General features: G+C 37.9%; 1 protein-coding gene across 1 annotated transcript in view; it reads right to left on the bottom strand.

The window, feature by feature from the left end:
• Nucleotides 1-17,023, bottom strand: part of Map3k2 (mitogen-activated protein kinase kinase kinase 2) — a 66,198-nt gene that overhangs the window by 20,111 nt on the left and 29,064 nt on the right. Inside the window, exons 2-8 of the mRNA XM_006977938.4 lie at nucleotides 13,147-13,215; nucleotides 11,136-11,254; nucleotides 9,750-9,790; nucleotides 7,988-8,087; nucleotides 4,270-4,383; nucleotides 3,414-3,501; nucleotides 305-435 (exon numbers count right to left, since the gene is read on the bottom strand). Coding sequence (XP_006978000.1) covers nucleotides 305-435; nucleotides 3,414-3,501; nucleotides 4,270-4,383; nucleotides 7,988-8,087; nucleotides 9,750-9,790; nucleotides 11,136-11,254; nucleotides 13,147-13,150 — 597 coding nt within the window. The 5' untranslated portion in view covers nucleotides 13,151-13,215. The remainder of the gene's footprint in view (nucleotides 1-304; nucleotides 436-3,413; nucleotides 3,502-4,269; nucleotides 4,384-7,987; nucleotides 8,088-9,749; nucleotides 9,791-11,135; nucleotides 11,255-13,146; nucleotides 13,216-17,023) is intronic.

The following is a 17,023-nucleotide window of genomic DNA, read 5'->3' as shown; positions in this document are numbered from 1 at the left end:
TGTTCATTTAAAAAAATCTGAATGTTATTTAACCTAAGATTACAAGCCAAATGTGTCATGGATGATCAATATAAGAAAACTAGATAGTTCCAGTAATTTTTTACATACTAATATGAAAAGGCATATATAATTAATGAGCAGTTTCTAATAATTTTATTTCACTTAAGAAGATAGAGGATTAGAGAAAATGTGTGTATACGCACGCACGCACGCACACATCCCACCCTAGGTGCCTGCCAAATTACACTGGTCCTGACCAGTACCTCTTTACATATAGTGAAAAACAGTATCCAGTCCGGCTTACTTGGTCCATGCTCTCTGGAATGAACTCTCCTTCACTGTTGATGCTAGTGAATGACCCATTCCGGGCAATCTCGTGTAGTTCATCTGGAATGTATCCTGGGGGAGGGGAACTTCTATCTCTATTAGTGGGACCTCAGAAAGAAAAATTGTAAGTTTCATTATTGTTAGCAAGCAAACTAATTTTTATTTCAATTAAATAGGTCATATTTATAACAACATAAAAATAACTTTAGCAAAATGAAATTTAGTGTTTACAAAAACTTAATCAGAATATTTAGGTTCAGAGTTTTTTACAGCCTAAATTCACACTCTACAACCTCATTAGAATATGCTAATTTACACCCAAGTTTTTCTGGCTGTTGACAACTATATCATGGGCCAATAACTGCTTTTGAATTTCCAAAGATAATTTGTATCCGCTAGTCTTAGTAAAAGAATAAGGGCTCTGGAATCAGGCATGGTCTAAATTCCAGTGCAGGTTACCATATTAGTGTCTTTGGAAACTGGTCCGTTTTCACACCAATGAACAATGTACTCCATCACTTTTTGGTAAGAATGCTGTTGATGGTAAATTCATTTCCCACAGACACGTTATGCAATTCAGTCCCATGAGAGTCTTTCTATTCACTCTCTTTAATCTTTAGAAACCTGAAGTAAGATTGCTTCTTAGTCATTTGGCTCCTATTTTGTATTTAGTATCCTGGATCTTATTTTTTATTACTTAAAACTATGCTTTTGTGGCAAGCTATATTCCTTGCATTTAAAGCTCTTCAGGTGTGCTGCCAAATACATTTAATCCAAGCACCCAAGAGGCAGAGGCAGGCAGATCTCTTAAATTCAAAGCCAGCCTTATCTACCTAGAGAATTCCAGATGAGCAGCCTATACAATAAGACCCTGCCCCACCCCAAAAAAACCTTTGTACTTTAAGAAAAAATGGAGGAGAGCCTGGCATTCATTTAGATAGTTCACTTAATTACTCACAACTCTTATGAAACAATAATCTGCCTTATTTTTACCTGGTTCACAGGAAACAATACTTTATTAACAGAGTTTTCTTCTCTCCTTGCCGTTTTTTTTTTTTTCTTTAAAAAGTGAACAGATATGTAAGTGGTGTAATCATTTAAATTCTATTTAAGTTTAAAGGAAAAAAGCATGTGTAAAGGGGTCCTTTGTTAAGTAGAAGGAGGAGCACGAGAACACCTATTAGATGTGCAGAGACCTCATCTGCTGTCTGACAAGGAGCGTGGGCTGAGTTTTGAGTCCGGGTTCATGTAGACTTTAACAGTTATGGCCACAGTCATCACAGCATCCTGACATTTTAATTCTATCTGGATACTCTTTTAAAAAAAATAAATAAATAAAAGGGCAATATACTCAACTACTAAGAGGAGACTGAGAAAAGGCAGCTATAAAAGTTCTTCCGATTACTTGACAACTCTTAATTCTTAACATTCATTGTAATGGGCATGTTAACACACTCAGAAATTCTGCACAATTTTCAGTTTTTTTTCTTATTCTGGCACCAAAGTCAAACAATAAAACACTTACTAGTAGGTTAATATTGAGGAATTCAAAATGGCAATTTAACTAGTGCATTTAAGCTTTTTCATCTAACAACTGAAATGAAGTGGCTGTTTTCACTTTACTTCTACAAAGAAAGAAATGTACAGTTAGTAGCAACTGTGCCTCCAGTTTGAGAAGTGAAGCGAACTTTACAAGTGCTCTCTTTGTGGCTTTAGTCCCATTGTCCAAAGGCAAGGGCAAAGTTACTGGTTCATGGTCAGAGTGCCAGAATCTGAAATCAGCTCAGGTAGTCTGTCACTGTTTTGTTTCATTTTTTTAGTCCTATGACGTACTTCTGAGTGAGGACAAGCCGTGTCTATTACGTATCATCCCTGTGGGTTATATCTCTAGCTCTCTGAAATAGACTCATGTGAGACAAGACATTTACAATAGAAAGATCATAAAACAGCTTGTCCTGCAAAACAAAAGAACATCAACACCGGCTCTAGGCACTCACACGATAATTCCATCTTCTCATCCGCTGTTACCACCCTTCTTCTAGGCGAGTCATTTTAAGATTTTCACCCAAACGTCTCACTTTGTCCTGTGCTCTTGCTTTCTCTTTTATTCACCCGTCTCCCCTCTTCTACTTTCCCTTTCAAATCTATAATCAATCAAGAGCTCATGCTACCTGGAATGACTATATCTCTGCCCTATCTGTTAAGAACATTTACATCAGCTGTTCTTTAAGCAACAAGACACTTTAATCTTGTCAATTTTTTTTTGTATTTTTAATGATGCTTTAAGAATTTATTCTATTACCTTTATTTATGTGTATGTGTGAGTCTACATGTATGCACGCACATGTGAGTGCCAGAAGAGGCCAGAAGATGGTGTTGGATCCCCTAGACCAAGAGTCACAGGTGGTTGTGAGCCATCTGACACTGGTGCTGAGAATCCAACTCTGGTCCTTTGCAAGAACAATAAACACTCTTAACCACTGAGTCAGCTCTTCAGCAACTTGTCAATGTTTTTTATGACAACAAGCATGGAGGATTCAGAACACCTCTGCCTACCCAGGCTCAATAAGGCCACCTCAAAATATAGCACATGGGATCTTTATTTCTTTATATCATAAGCTTAGGTATAAGGAATTCATTATTTGTGATAAATAAAACTGGATACTAAGGAAGCAAAAATAACACAATCTAGTTATTCTTAGCCGTTTTTATACTGTAGCATATTCTGATAATATCTAAAACCCTAGAGAACTTAGAAACAAGAGTCCAGTCTACTCATTTCAATGTCTTAGTTACTTCCTCTCTTTACTTGTATCATTAAAACCTCTTCAAGATTTTATTTGAATTTTGAATATTAAAATCTCTGTATAAATAAGAACTTTAAATTGGATATTGCTAGTCCTACAATATGTGAAATTAATTTCTCAGGAACAACAGTTACGACAAAGTAGTTAAAGTATATAACTGCAGAAAGCATAGAGACAGGGTGCTATTTATCAGGTATATAGTTCACGTTATCTTACATTAAAAGATGAGAAGGATTTGAGAAATCACTCATTTCCTTATTCAGACCCTGGTTTTCTCACCTACTACAGACAGCCGCTTCTTCCTCTCTGCACCAAGTTGTGTATTACTCAAATCTTCTGATGACGGTGACGGCTCTAAATTAGCAGTCTGGAAGAGAAAGGGGCAGTAAACGCTATCTTCCCATTGATGCTTTTCATGGAACCCTCCTCTTACCAAAACACAGCCTAACTGTTCTCCATTCTTGGTGGGCCTTTTCAAATCTACTCTTACAATTTTAATTTACCAAGAGAGTGGCCACAAGCCTACCACCCCAGCTAGCTAGAAGGTGAGAGCAAGAAGATCACTTGCAACCAGGAACAGAAAGGAAGAAAGCAAGAAAGGAAGAGAAGGAGGGAGGGAGGGAGGGAGGGAGGGAGGGAGGGAGGGAGGGAGGGAGGGAGGGAGGGAGGGAGGGAGGGAGGGAGAAGGACGAAAGGAAAGTGGGAGGTTGAAGGGGTAGAAGATGAACAAGATATTTCAGGGCCAGTAAGATGGCTTAGCAGGTAAGCATACTTGCTGTCAACCCTGATGACCCAAGTACAAACCCTGGAACTCAACATGTGGGAAGAAGAGAACTGATCTTCATACATGTGCCTGTGGCATGCACACACCTCACCCCATCCACACGAAATAAATGTAAAAGGTAAAAATAAAAAATGGACATTTCAATTCTAACAATTTTCCCAAGCTGCCAGTTTCTATTCATTTCACGTGTATAATATATTCTTGTTTGTAACTCTGACTATGTAGTTTTGAGGAACAAGGATATTAAGCTACAGCAATGAAAGTATATGAATTCACATTCTATAAATTAAAATATATTCAGTGGTTACAAGTCTTATAATCTTCAGTGAGAAACACAACCCCAATTCATACCTGTGTATTTCCATTTGTTACAAGTAATATCTTGAGACTCTTCATATGAATACTCCGGTCCAGCAGTTCCACAGCTTTGTCTAAGTCATCTTGAGTAGTTAATGGAATTACCAACTTAAATAAAAAAAAAAAAAAGAGAGAGACAGGAATCATGCAGACATCACACCAGGTCAAGCCCTTCCAGTACTGGGGAACTGTCCATTTCAAAACACCTTGTACTCTATTACTACAATGGAAGTCTAAGGAGTATACGCATCTCTATCCTCTATTCCAATACCACAAAGTCTCAGAATGATGGTAAAGAATCAAAATGGGCTCTGTTCCGCTTTTCCTCCCACGAGGTATGAACCCTTGACACCCCTCTCTCTGTCTCTCTCTCTCTCTTTCTCTCTTTCCTATCTTTTCTTCATCTCTCTATTATAATACACTCTCCATGTGGAAAAAAAAGTCAAAATGGTTCCCTTATTGATCATTACCTTCTAGTAAATATATCTAAAAATTAATTTTCTGTGATATTTTATAACATTGCTAAATTTAAGATATAGTAAGTATATTCATGCTAAGAACACTGAAGGATACATACACAAATTATTTAAAATAAGGTACTACTTTTCATCTGCACAAATAAAAAATTCTTAGTTCTTTTTCTAGTAGCAACCACAGGTTTACACTCCGCCTGATGTGTTTACAATGTAACAAACCTTGAGTATCAGTGACAGCTGCCATGGGAAGGTATCATCAGCCACATATCTGCAATCTACAGTTCACCTGCATTCATCTCTGGTCCTGGTAACTGACCACTACACTCTAGAACAAGTAAGCTAAACAAGTAATCATCTCAGGGACTCCTCAGTGTGAAATCTACCTTCATTAGTACTCTCTCATGGCTAAGACGTTAGGAAGGACAAAAGCACCCAAGAGGCCTATGAAAAAAGTATGATTCACATAATTGACAAAATCAAAATCTTTTATTGTTTTACATAAAAACTTTCTTGCAGCTTAAGAGGATTGTCAATGATATAAAAGTATGTATCATTTCATTGGAAGAGGAACACAATGAAAACAAATGGACATATGCCGCCACCCTTATTAACCATCTTTAAAAAGCAAAGCATGTGAAACATATTTAAATGTAAAGTCTACTCAGCTGAGAGTCCTCTGCAGTATAAACCCCTGAAGATAGGGTCCCTTCCAGCAGAATAGCCAAGAGCAGGCAGGCCCTTGGCAAATGCTGTTCAGTACATATCACAGGGTGAGCACTAGAGGTGCACCCAAACGCAGAAACTATTATGGTATGTAATCACACTCTGTAGAGTGTTTTATGAAAAGTGTCTTTTTTTTTTTTAGATTGACAGAAGTTTAAGGCCATCCTAAGATATACAGTGAGTGCCAAGTCAACCAAGGTTACACAACAAGATTCTGTCCCCTAAAAAGTTAATTGATAGAAAAAGAAAAAAGGAAAGCTGTCAAGTGTAAATATAAACCAGGACTACTTTGAACTGTCTTATACTCTGCTTACATTTGTCTATTTTGTACTTAAAATTTTATTCCTAATTTCTATTGGCAGCTAATTTTGTGTTAGGACACATCATCTTAGTCTCATTTCCTACTGCTGATAAAATACCCTGGGAGTCGGGGGGAAGGGAAGAAGGAATGGGCAAAGGGGTGGGAAGGTAGGGTGTCTTTGTTTCCCTGAGAATCATGTTAGGAGATAATGGTTCAAGGTCAAGTTATTCATATGGAAAAGAATCTAGGTAAGAGATTGAGGAAATGGGGCTGGCCATGAAAAGTGCATTCTCCAGAGCGCTGCTCCTTTAGGACAGTCAATCATCTACCCCTCCATGTGCTTCACCCATGTCTACATCTAGAAAACCCAAAGAACCCCAGGCTGGCTGCTGAAAATCTGGCCAGAATGATACAGTACCCAGAAAAGACTGGGTAAGACTTTTCATATGCTTATGAATAATTAAAACCCCAAATTAACTGAAAAGCAAAATGTCAAGATATTGCTATAGTACAATATTGATTACTCTGTTCAGAGATCCTGTTTAAGATATAGATTTGTACTTATGAGAACATGTTCTTCTGCCTTCTTGGGACTCCTATGCAGGTCCTGCTGTGGCTCTGTGTCTGTAAGCTGATGCAGGCAGAAGGGGCTGACACAGGTTGGCGGGTGTTGCTGCAGGCCCTGGAGCTCCCAAAGCAATGAACTGTCTTGTATGCGGCAGAGAAAGTATTCTATGTTGCACATAAGCATTCAGACTGTTCTGTTTGTCTTCCATGTTTAAAAGAGTGTTTTCATCTCTGAGCTATTCTGAAGTATTCTATTTGCATGGGGGCTCCATGTGTTTTCTTAGACAAAGTTTTTCTATGACTTCTCTTGTCACCCCATCCCCACTGGGACACTTTCTAGTCACACTGTTCTCAAGGTGATCCATCTTCCACTCTTCCCTTGAAACTATAAGGTTGCCTTGAAATACGAAGTCTCTGCATAAACAGTACCTCAGCTAGTTTTTCCTTAGTAGCATCAAGAGGATACTCACTGACTTTTTTGGTTTGGGGTTTTTTGAGACAGGTCTCTACAGAGACCAGGCTGTCCTGGAACTCACCATGCCTGCCTCTGCCTCCCAAGTACTGGGATTAAAGCATGCACCACCACTCCCAGCTTTGACTTTTCTTTCATTCACTGTCACAAGACTATGCATCGCCTTCAAAAATCTTCAGCTCACTTACTGTCTGCTTCTTTTGCAAATCGGTAATGCCTACCCCATAAAAGGCCGCAACTCATAAATCATTAACATTAGGGCTGGAGAGATGGCTCAGAGGTTAAGAGCACTGGCTGCTCTTCCAGAGGTCCTGAGTTCAATTCCCAACAACCACATGGTAGCTCACAACCATCTGTAATGAGATCTGGTGCCCTCTTCTGGCTTGCAGGGATATATGCAGGCAGAACATTATATACATAATAAATAAATAAAGAAAAAAAAATCATTAACATTAGGTCACTAAAAAGTTTTTCCAAAGAGTAAAAAAAAATTAAAAATTTTAAGATCCCACAAACAGTAAGAAAGTCCAGTTACCATCTAATACAATTCTAATCTCAAGATTAAAAGGGGGTTCCCAAAAACAGTGAGCCCTCAAGACCACATGTACTGACCCCAAACATAAATAAGATGACTCGGTGGTTAAAAGCACTAGCTACTCTTCCACAGGACCAGGGTTCAATTCCCAGCATACAAATGGCAGCTCACAACTGTCTGTAATTCCAGTTCCAGGAATCTGGTACCCTCACACCAATACACATGCAGACAAAACACCAATGCACATAAAAATAAATAAAACATATTTAAAACATATATAGAGGAATAAAAAAGCATCCTAAGCAGTATCACAATGATCCTAAGTTTTAATGAAGTGGTCTGACTGTCAGAGCTCTATGGGCCCCGAGAAAGTAAACTGACTGAGTACACAGAGTAAAAGGAAAAATGAGAGCAGAAGACAGCAAGGTGATGCCCACTTCTTCCTACTGCATGTTCTCACTCAATCATCTGCAAGGAGCATGTCCACTCAATACGGTAAAACTTACCAATCTGTCACATTCCTCCATCTAATGTACCACTCCTTTACTAACTAGACACCAAATAAAAACACAATCTCTTACGCGAATACATTAATTTTCTAAGATAAAAACTACCAAAGTGAAATGGTGCATGTTTACCTCGTTGTTGGTATAGTGCAGATCCATAGACTGCCCAAAGGCAACTTTAGACTTAGACCTCAGATCTTCTAGTTTAACTGGTCTGGTAACCTGCAAGATTCTATATGAAAATAATTTTGAAATATTTTATTTTGTTTGTCATAAACAATATACTTACAACAGTTCTATTTTGTTATATGAAAAAATTAAGGGTTGAAGAGATGGTTCAGCAGTTAAGAACACTGGCTGCTCTTCCACGGGTCCTGGGTTCAATCCCCAGCATCCACATGATAGCTCACAACTGTCTTTAACTGCTATTCCAGGGGATCCAACACCCTCACACAGACAAAACACCAATGCACATAAAAATAAATTTTTTTAAAAAGCTGGGAGGTGGTGGCACACGCCTTTAATCCCAGCACTCAGGAGGCAGAGGCAGGCAGATCTCTGAGTTCAAGGCCAGCCTGGTCTACAGAGGAAGTTCTAGGAAGTCAGGGCTACACAGAGAAATCCTGTCTCAAAAAAACAAAAGCAACAAAAAAAAAAAAAAAAGAAAGAAAGAAAGAAAGCAAAAATTATAACACACTTTTAATAAAATACAAAAATTTTCAATATAAAATTTAGAATAGAACCAGTAAAATTTGTTCTATGCTAATTATAATTTTTAAAAAGTTTTAAATTTATAATCACATAAATATTAAAGACCAATGTAAAGCATCCACTTAGGAAAATAAATTTAATTAACTATGTGACATATGTGTAACAGAGCACAATGAAATTGTTAAAAATAATAAGTATCCATCCTGTAGAGATGAAAGTTTAATTTCTGGACCCTTATCAATTCACCATTTTAGCACACATACTATACAAGCATCTCTAAGACATCTTCAAGGGACTGCAGTAAAACAAACTCATGATTATGGTATTTACTTCTTTTGTTCCTACAGCCTGGCCGGATCAGAGGACATGCACTAAGTCTAGAGAGTACCATGTTAGAATTACTGCTTCTTGGGGAAGAAGGCAGTTCCGTGTTCACTTTATGTCATCTCAGGGCCTATCACATACTAAGGACAGAGCTGAGGGAATGGAAAAGCTAGCAAATACCCAGCAAATAATCTCAAATAAGGAATACATTAGATATTAGTTTTACAGTTTGTCAGGCATACTTTTTTTTTTTCAGTATCTCTGGTGAATTGTGTTCACATCTTCAAGTTATATGACTTGTGAGCCATTTTAAATTCCTTAAGACTGACAGGACTTCAAGAACATCATGAGTCACTAATAACAACAAACTGTCTCTTCTGTAACTCCTGTTAGGTCTTTTTATCAGCTACTTTGCCCTGAGGTATAGATACCAAGTCGACACCAGGTATAGAAGGCTAGGCTTACATTCCTGCTACATAAATAGCCTGCAGCCACCATTCTAACTCACTTGTACAACCTTATTAACAAAATACATGTCACAGCATCCAAATCTCTTGAGAACAGTCAAAAATTTTACTCGGTAAAAATAAAAGTAAACAGTAAAACTTTAAAGTGTGCATTATAAGGTGATCTTATTTACTTCCCGATATTGCAAAGCAGCACATTCAGTATTTCCAATGGTTAGCAGGCATTTTGACACATTCTATTTCTCCTCAGTCTAGGTGAATGTCACACATTACCAAAGACTATTCCATTCTTAATTTCAAACCCCAAACTTCACTCAAATCTAAAAAGATTCTTTAATAGCTTAATTGGAATATACGTTTTATTATTTAATTGATGTGTAATGTTTCCTTACCTTTTTTCTCCTCTATGTTCAAATTTGACTCGGACATCATTCTATAATAAAATGAAGATATCGGTCATAATCGTGCAGAGACCAGATAAATCTGAAGTCTTTTTTTTTTTTTTTTTTTTTTTTAGCCTATTCATTTAACACAGAGCAGAAGAAAGGGGGTTTCACTTTCAAGGTGTAATTCCAATCACCTGATATCTGCCAAAAAAAACTGAGCTGAGAATTACTGTTAGATCTGACAACAGGAAAGAGCACCAGTATCTCCTCCTGCTCGAATGACCTGAACCTAAGGACATACAGAATGCTACACTGTAGACCTTCCTCCTCTATAAGTTTCAAGGCCTCTGGACATGTTTGTGGGTTTGCTTGTTTTTCCTTATTAAATTCAGAACTTTCTCCTTTTCTCTTAAAGGAAGAACTTTAAAGCTTCTTTGCTGCATATTCAAATCGTCAGTATTTTTACTCTCAGATTTCGGTAGTCAATTCCCTAAGTTAAACAGCTTCTAGGTAACAAACAGATAGGTAGCATACACAACATGGATCAACACACACAGAGGTATAATTCATGTCCGAAGCAAGTACAGCAGGACGGTGTGAGATTTCATTATGCTACTTCAAACGGCACAGAATTTAAAACTTATGATTTGCTTATGTCTCCAACATTACATCTGTTGTTTTCTGACCCAAGCTGAGCATGAGTAACCGAAAGTCCGGGAAGGAAAGACAGCGAAGGGGACCCTAAGATTTCTGCTTCCCGTGCTAGCTGTCCCATACTAATCCTGTTTATATGAATCAAAATCACCACATTTCTAAGTATCCAGAAGAGACTTATTTTATCTTAGATGCTTGAAGAAGAGATGAAACAGAAACAGAAACTTAAGCACTTATCATATAGCTTTTTAAAAATGTATTCATTTTTTGTCATATTTTGTCATTATTTCTTCAATATTCTACCTATACATAGCATTCATATTGTATCACATATTAAATGTAAATACAAAATTTAAAATGCAAATGTACAAGACAATGTACTAAACACAACGTGTGATTCAAAGTATAAAAGAAGTCCTTACAAGATCAGGCTATGAAAGTAATTCATAGAACAACAAAATACACTTATTAAAATATTACTAATATTGGGACTAGAAAGATGGCTCAGTGGTTCAGAATACATACCGCTCAATTCCTAACCCAAGTTCAATTCCTAACACCCATGTCAGGCAGCTCACAACCACCTCTAATTCTAGCTCTAGGGGGACCCGGTATTGCTGGTCTCCACAGGCACCTACAATTTCATCCACATACCCACACAGACACACAAATACACATAATTCACATAATTTAATATTAATAAAAATGAAATCTTTAGAGTATTACTGAAATAGATACCTGTTTTTTTGGTGATGTAGGTTTTGCTTTTCTTGTTTCCTGTAGAGATAATGCTGGCCGACTGGCCTTATGAAGGACAGCCAAATCTTGCATGATTGAATTCAAAGCTTGCTGATCATCTAGGTATTTTTAAAAGAACACATACACAAAACTGTGATTTCAACATATATTTATCATAGACATCAAGCAGAATTTATAATGGAATTTAATTTAAAAATGAGTTAATTGGACTGGAGAGATGGCTCAGTAGTTAAGAGTGCTTGCTGCTCTTTCAGAAGATTCAAGTTTAGTTCCCAGCACTCACACTGAACAGCTTACAACCACCTGTGACTACAATTCCAGAGAATCCTGTGCACTCTTCTGGCCTTTATGGGCACCCACACACATATGAAACATACTCATAGATAAAATAAATCTGTTGCTGCTGTTTTTGCTGCTGTTGGAGACAGGGTCTTTCTATGTAGCCCTGGCTGTCCTGGAACTTACTATGTATATAAGGTTGGCTTTGAAATCACAGAGATCCACCTGCCTTTTTTATAAAATAAAATGTTGTGTGACAAGTAAATTAAAAAAAAAAAAAAACAAAAAAACACCTCTGGGAACAACTAACATCAAACTGCGTAAGACTCAAGCTCAACATAAACTAAGTGTCCACATGAGACATTTATTTTTGTTTTAAATATTTGTTATTGTATTTGTTATTTTGTATTATTGTATTATTTTTAATTGTGTGTATGTATGTGTTTGTGTATGGATAAGTGTATATGAGTGCAGATGCCAGAGATGTCAGGTCCCCTAGAGCTGGAGTTATAGGTGGTTGTAAGCCATCTAATGTAGGTGCTGGGACAAGAACTCAGGTCTTCTGGAAGGGCAGTATGTGCTCTTCACTGCTGAGCTCTTTCCAAGCCCTACACTAGGCATTTATAAGGGAAGTAAATGTCATTCTAATTCATTTAGTGATTTAACATCCTGAGTCAAAACAGCCCAGCTAGAACAAATTCTTATCTACAACTCCCAAACAAAACATTAGATGTCAAAATCTTAATAAATGAGGGGAAAAAATAAACCTTGTATAAATATCATCTTCCATAAGCATTTATATTCAAAATGCAGACTTCACTTTTGAGATGTGTTCCTGTTGCTGATACTTGGAGGAAGAAACAGAAAAGCTCCCTCTGTGGACACTGCCTACTAATACTCTAAAAGGTTCTCTCAAAGTTCTTCCAAAGACTACAAATATAAAAGTATTTATCAGGCTGGAGAGATGGCTCAGTGGTTCAGAGGACTGGCTCCTCTTCCAGAGGACCCAGGCTCAATGCCCAACATCCACACGGCAGCTCACAACTGTCTGGGACTCCAGTTCCAGGGCTTCTGACACCCTCACACAGACATATATGTAGACAAAATATCAATGCACATAAAATAAACAAATAAATCATTAAAATAAGTAAATAGAAGTATTTATTATCAAAGACTAATAGCAATGTAAACAACAACGTGGAGCTGGAGAGATAGATCAGCAGTTAAGAGCAATGGCAAATGGTCAATCCAAAACTATAACCACATAAAAAGTACTTCAACTCAAAACTGCTTTGCCTCGCTATGGTTTTGGTGGCACCTGTGACTGAATACAGGGCTTCACATAGGCTAACTATTCAAACACTCTACTTCACCCTAAGCCTTAAAATCCATTAAGTAAAATATTAGCTAAATCTCCTATATCACATATATAAATATATTGTATCACAAATTCTAAATAAGCCGGGCAGTGGTGGTGCACGCCATTAATCCCACCACTCAGGAGGCAGAGGCAGGCGGATCTCTGTGAGTTCGAGGCCAGCCTAGTCTACAAAGCGAGTTCCAGGAAAGGCGCAAAGCTACACAGAGAAACCCTGTCTCGAAAAAAACAAACAAACAAAAAAATTCTAAATAAAGTGTATTATAAGATATTTCTCCCTCATCCTATTCTTTAGTTATAAATGTTTTTTAAATGCTTTTAGCTTAAACTTACCCATGATGACAACCAGCTCAATAATTTGGGGAAAAGGACAATGGTTCTCTCATCAACATTCTTTATTGCCTTAAAAGGAAAGAAGACAAACACATTAATTAATAAAAAACCAGAAAAAGCCGGGCGGTGGTGGCGCACGCCTTTAATCCCAGCACTCGGGAGGCAGAGGCAGGCGGATCTCTGTGAGTTCGAGGCCAGCCTGGGCTACCAAGTGAGTCCCAGGAAAGGCGCAAAGCTACACAGAGAAACCCTGTCTCGAAAAACCAAAAAAAAATAAAAAATAAAAAAAATAAAAATAAAAAACCAGAAAAGGCAACCACAAAAAGGAAAATAATGGTACAACTGACACTAATGAAAGATATGTGTGTATACACTAGAAATAATTTGAGTTTTTCAGAATACCTAACGTTAGGACCTGATTTTGTAGGTACCCTTCCCTAACACACTAAACTTCCAGGACCTAAGAAAAGTAGATGATCAGCAGCAAACATATTGTTTGTATAAACAGCTTTGACACAACGAGCCCTTAGCACAACCCTCCTCAAATCTCAGCTCCCAGGTGCCATTTTGTAATCAGGACTTTCTAACAGCATGCATTCTTTCTGCCCCTTCTTTCTATGAAAACAGCAACTTCTATGTTTAGGTTATGATCCACCTATTTAGACACTTAGCAAAAACAATGAAAATGTACTTAGTACTTTAATCAACTGACCTTTCCTGAAACCATACTGTTCTGAGTTACATCTTTAAGTGCACTACTATGCCAGAACCTTACCAAAACATACGAAATTTAGAAAGATAGGTACCAAAACACCAGCACAATACTTGTATATTTTCAGCATCATACAGAGCCAAAGTTCCAGGAACAGAACACCCCAGAGCTCCTGTGTTCTATTCCTTCAGTCATTTCAAACACTGCAGGGCTGCTCTTCGTTACCATTCCATGTTTATATCTCCCACACGCACACACACACACACACACACACATACACACTAGATTTGTGTAGTCACTGATTAATTTTTTTTTGCCAAGTCTTATGATGATTATTCAATGACTTTCTATGTCTTCTTCTGTGCTGTTATGGGAAACCTCCATTCTGAAAATCTACTTTGTTACAGAAGCACATATCTTCAATAATGTCTCCAAACAAACAGACAAACAAAAAGCCTATATAGTTCTGGGCATGGTAGTACATGCCTTTAATCCAGGCACTTAAGTGGCAGAGGTAGGCAGATTTTTTATAAGGTGGAGGTCAGCCTTGTCTGCAAAAAGAGTTCCATACTATCAGAAGTTGTTTTCCAACTTCTTAATTGTTTGAATTATGATTTTCCCCTTCTTCCCCCAACCTCTCTTGAAAGAAAGAAGGGAGGGAGGGAGGGAGGGAGGGAGGGAGGGAGGGAGGGAGGGAGGGAGGGAGGGAGGGAGGGAGGGAGGGGGTTCTGCAAATGAACTGAGGCAAATATCTAATAGCTATGTAACTTAGTAATTGGGTACTTGATAATTTGTTTTCTTATATAATAAGTAAAATAGCAATGTGTATTTTTCAACCATATTATTTATATTGCCTGGGAATATATGATTATAGTTCTATGGGGGAAATAATTTCTCAGTATTTCACCAGCTTGTAAAACTAAGTTTAAGAGCTTACACATATAAACAAACAATGAAATGTTGTTTCATATTAGTAAAAGGAAACAAAATATCCATTAGCACTTAATCACCACTCTCCACATGCACCCTAGTCTGCTTCAGAATCTCGTCTCCCCATGGCTGTGACATGGGCATGCCATTTCGAGTTTCACTTCGCACTACCGCTCTTTTCATCCTATCAGACTTCGAGGAGCATCCTTTCCTGTAACAGCCGCTACCGACAAGCAAACTGACAATCCCCAAATGTGCTCTGGTGTCCAGATGGAACTCAGCTTTCCACTACCTAAGTACTACCGTTGTCAGCCACCTGCCGAGGACGCCAAAAAGTCCAGGAGGCTTCTCTGAGTCTCCAGATTAATTATGTGAAAAGGCTGCTTTATTTAACATCTAATTTATTACACAATTATAATCTCTGACATAGAAATATGTTGAGAAGATGAGGCTCTTGGTCATTAATTTTATCTCTTATTTACAGGATTTCCTCACAAGATTGTCAGATTATCAAGATGGAAAACCTCATAATCACAGGACATTGAAGCAAGTACACAGAAGCATTTGGGGGCAATTTTGCACAAAAACAAATAAATGCTGTTTTGATTCTACCTAAAAATCTTAAAATTCCTAAAGAGAAGCAATATAAACAAGGTCCAGAAGTGACACACTGGAGAAATAGTATACAATGTCATTAATTCTTCTGCCATAGTTTATATTCAAGGAGATGAAAGAGAGGCGTTAAGTGGCTTAGAAGTTTGTTTTATGTTTTGGGTTTTGTTTTGTATTGATATGCTTTGTTTTGTCACCCTAGGGATTGAACCTAGGGCCTTGCAAATGCTAAGGAAGAGATCTACCACTGAGCTACATCACTCATGCTACAAAAAATCCAATAGAAGGTCTACATATGAACACCACACACAAATAAGTAAATGTGATACAAAATTGAAAAAAAATCATATATAAAGGAACAGCAGCAAGGATGAACAGTAAGAATATCTTTAAACCACCTAAAAAACTACCAACCCCAAGCACCCTTCCCAAAGACAACAAGGGAAAGAAAAAAAAGAAGACAAAGCCCTGCCAACCTGGAAGTCTAGGTTGTACAGAGAGGGTGTGGGCACAAGCACACACACACTGAGAGAACAGTGCACGGGTACAGGCCGGAGGACAGCTGGCAGGAGCTGCTTAAACTTTGACCTTGTGCAATCCTAGAACCTGGAACCAACTTCTCAAAAATAAGGGAGAATAACTGTTAAAAATAAGAGAAAAATAAAGATGTCCAGACATTAAAAATTAAACAAAACAACCTAAAGGAACTCACAACCAGCAAACCTCCAATGAAGAACAAACAAGTCAAGAGGTTCATTTGAGCAGGAAAGCTGAAGCAGTGGCTCGGCATTAGGACCACTTCTCCTTGCGGAAGGAACCCTCTGGTTCTACTGTACGTAGTTCTAGGGAGAATGACCCTCAGAGGCTTGTGTGCATGCTTAGTCCTTAAATGATACAAACCTGGGGGAAGGATTAGGTGTGGCCTTACTGGAGGAGGTTGTCACTGGGAGTGAGGTTCAAAAGCCCAAGTCATCCCCAGTTAGCTCTCTCTCCTCTCCCCCACCTTTCTCTGTGTGTCTCCTGTGGATCAGATGTAAGCTCTCAACTACTGCTCTGGCACCATGCCTGCCTGCTGCCATGGCTCTCCACCATGATGGTTATGGACTTGCCCGATGAAACTATAAATAAGCCCCCATTTTTTTTTAAGTTTGCTTGGTCAAACAAAAACTTCAGCAGTAAGCATGTGTGTGTGTGTGTGTGTGTGTGTGTGTGTGTGTGTGTGTGTGTGTGTGTGTGTGTGTGTGTGTGTGTGTAGACACACATATAATAAAAGGGAGGATAGACTCTTAGGCATTGAAGACAAGATACAAGAAATGGATAACTTGGTCAAAGAAAATTTTAAATATAAAAAAATCCAAACACAAAATGTCCAGGAAATCTGGAAACCCATGAAAAGACAAAAATTTAAGAATAATAGCAATAGAGGAAGGAGAGAAGCACAGGTTAAAGATACGGAAATTATTTTCAACAAAATCATAGCAGAAAATTTCCCTGACCTAAAGAAGGTGTTTATCAAGAAGCACACAGAACACGAAACAGACTGGACCAGAAAAGAAATTCCCCATGATACATAATAATCAAAACACTAAATGTACAGAACAAAGAAGAACATTAAAAACTGGA

Source organism: Peromyscus maniculatus, chromosome 19, assembly GCF_049852395.1.
Source record: "Peromyscus maniculatus bairdii isolate BWxNUB_F1_BW_parent chromosome 19, HU_Pman_BW_mat_3.1, whole genome shotgun sequence".
In the NCBI taxonomy this organism is placed as follows: Eukaryota; Metazoa; Chordata; class Mammalia; order Rodentia; family Cricetidae; genus Peromyscus; species Peromyscus maniculatus.
The sequence above is the reverse complement of the archived record's forward strand: the minus strand, read 5'-3'. Positions and strand labels throughout refer to the sequence as shown.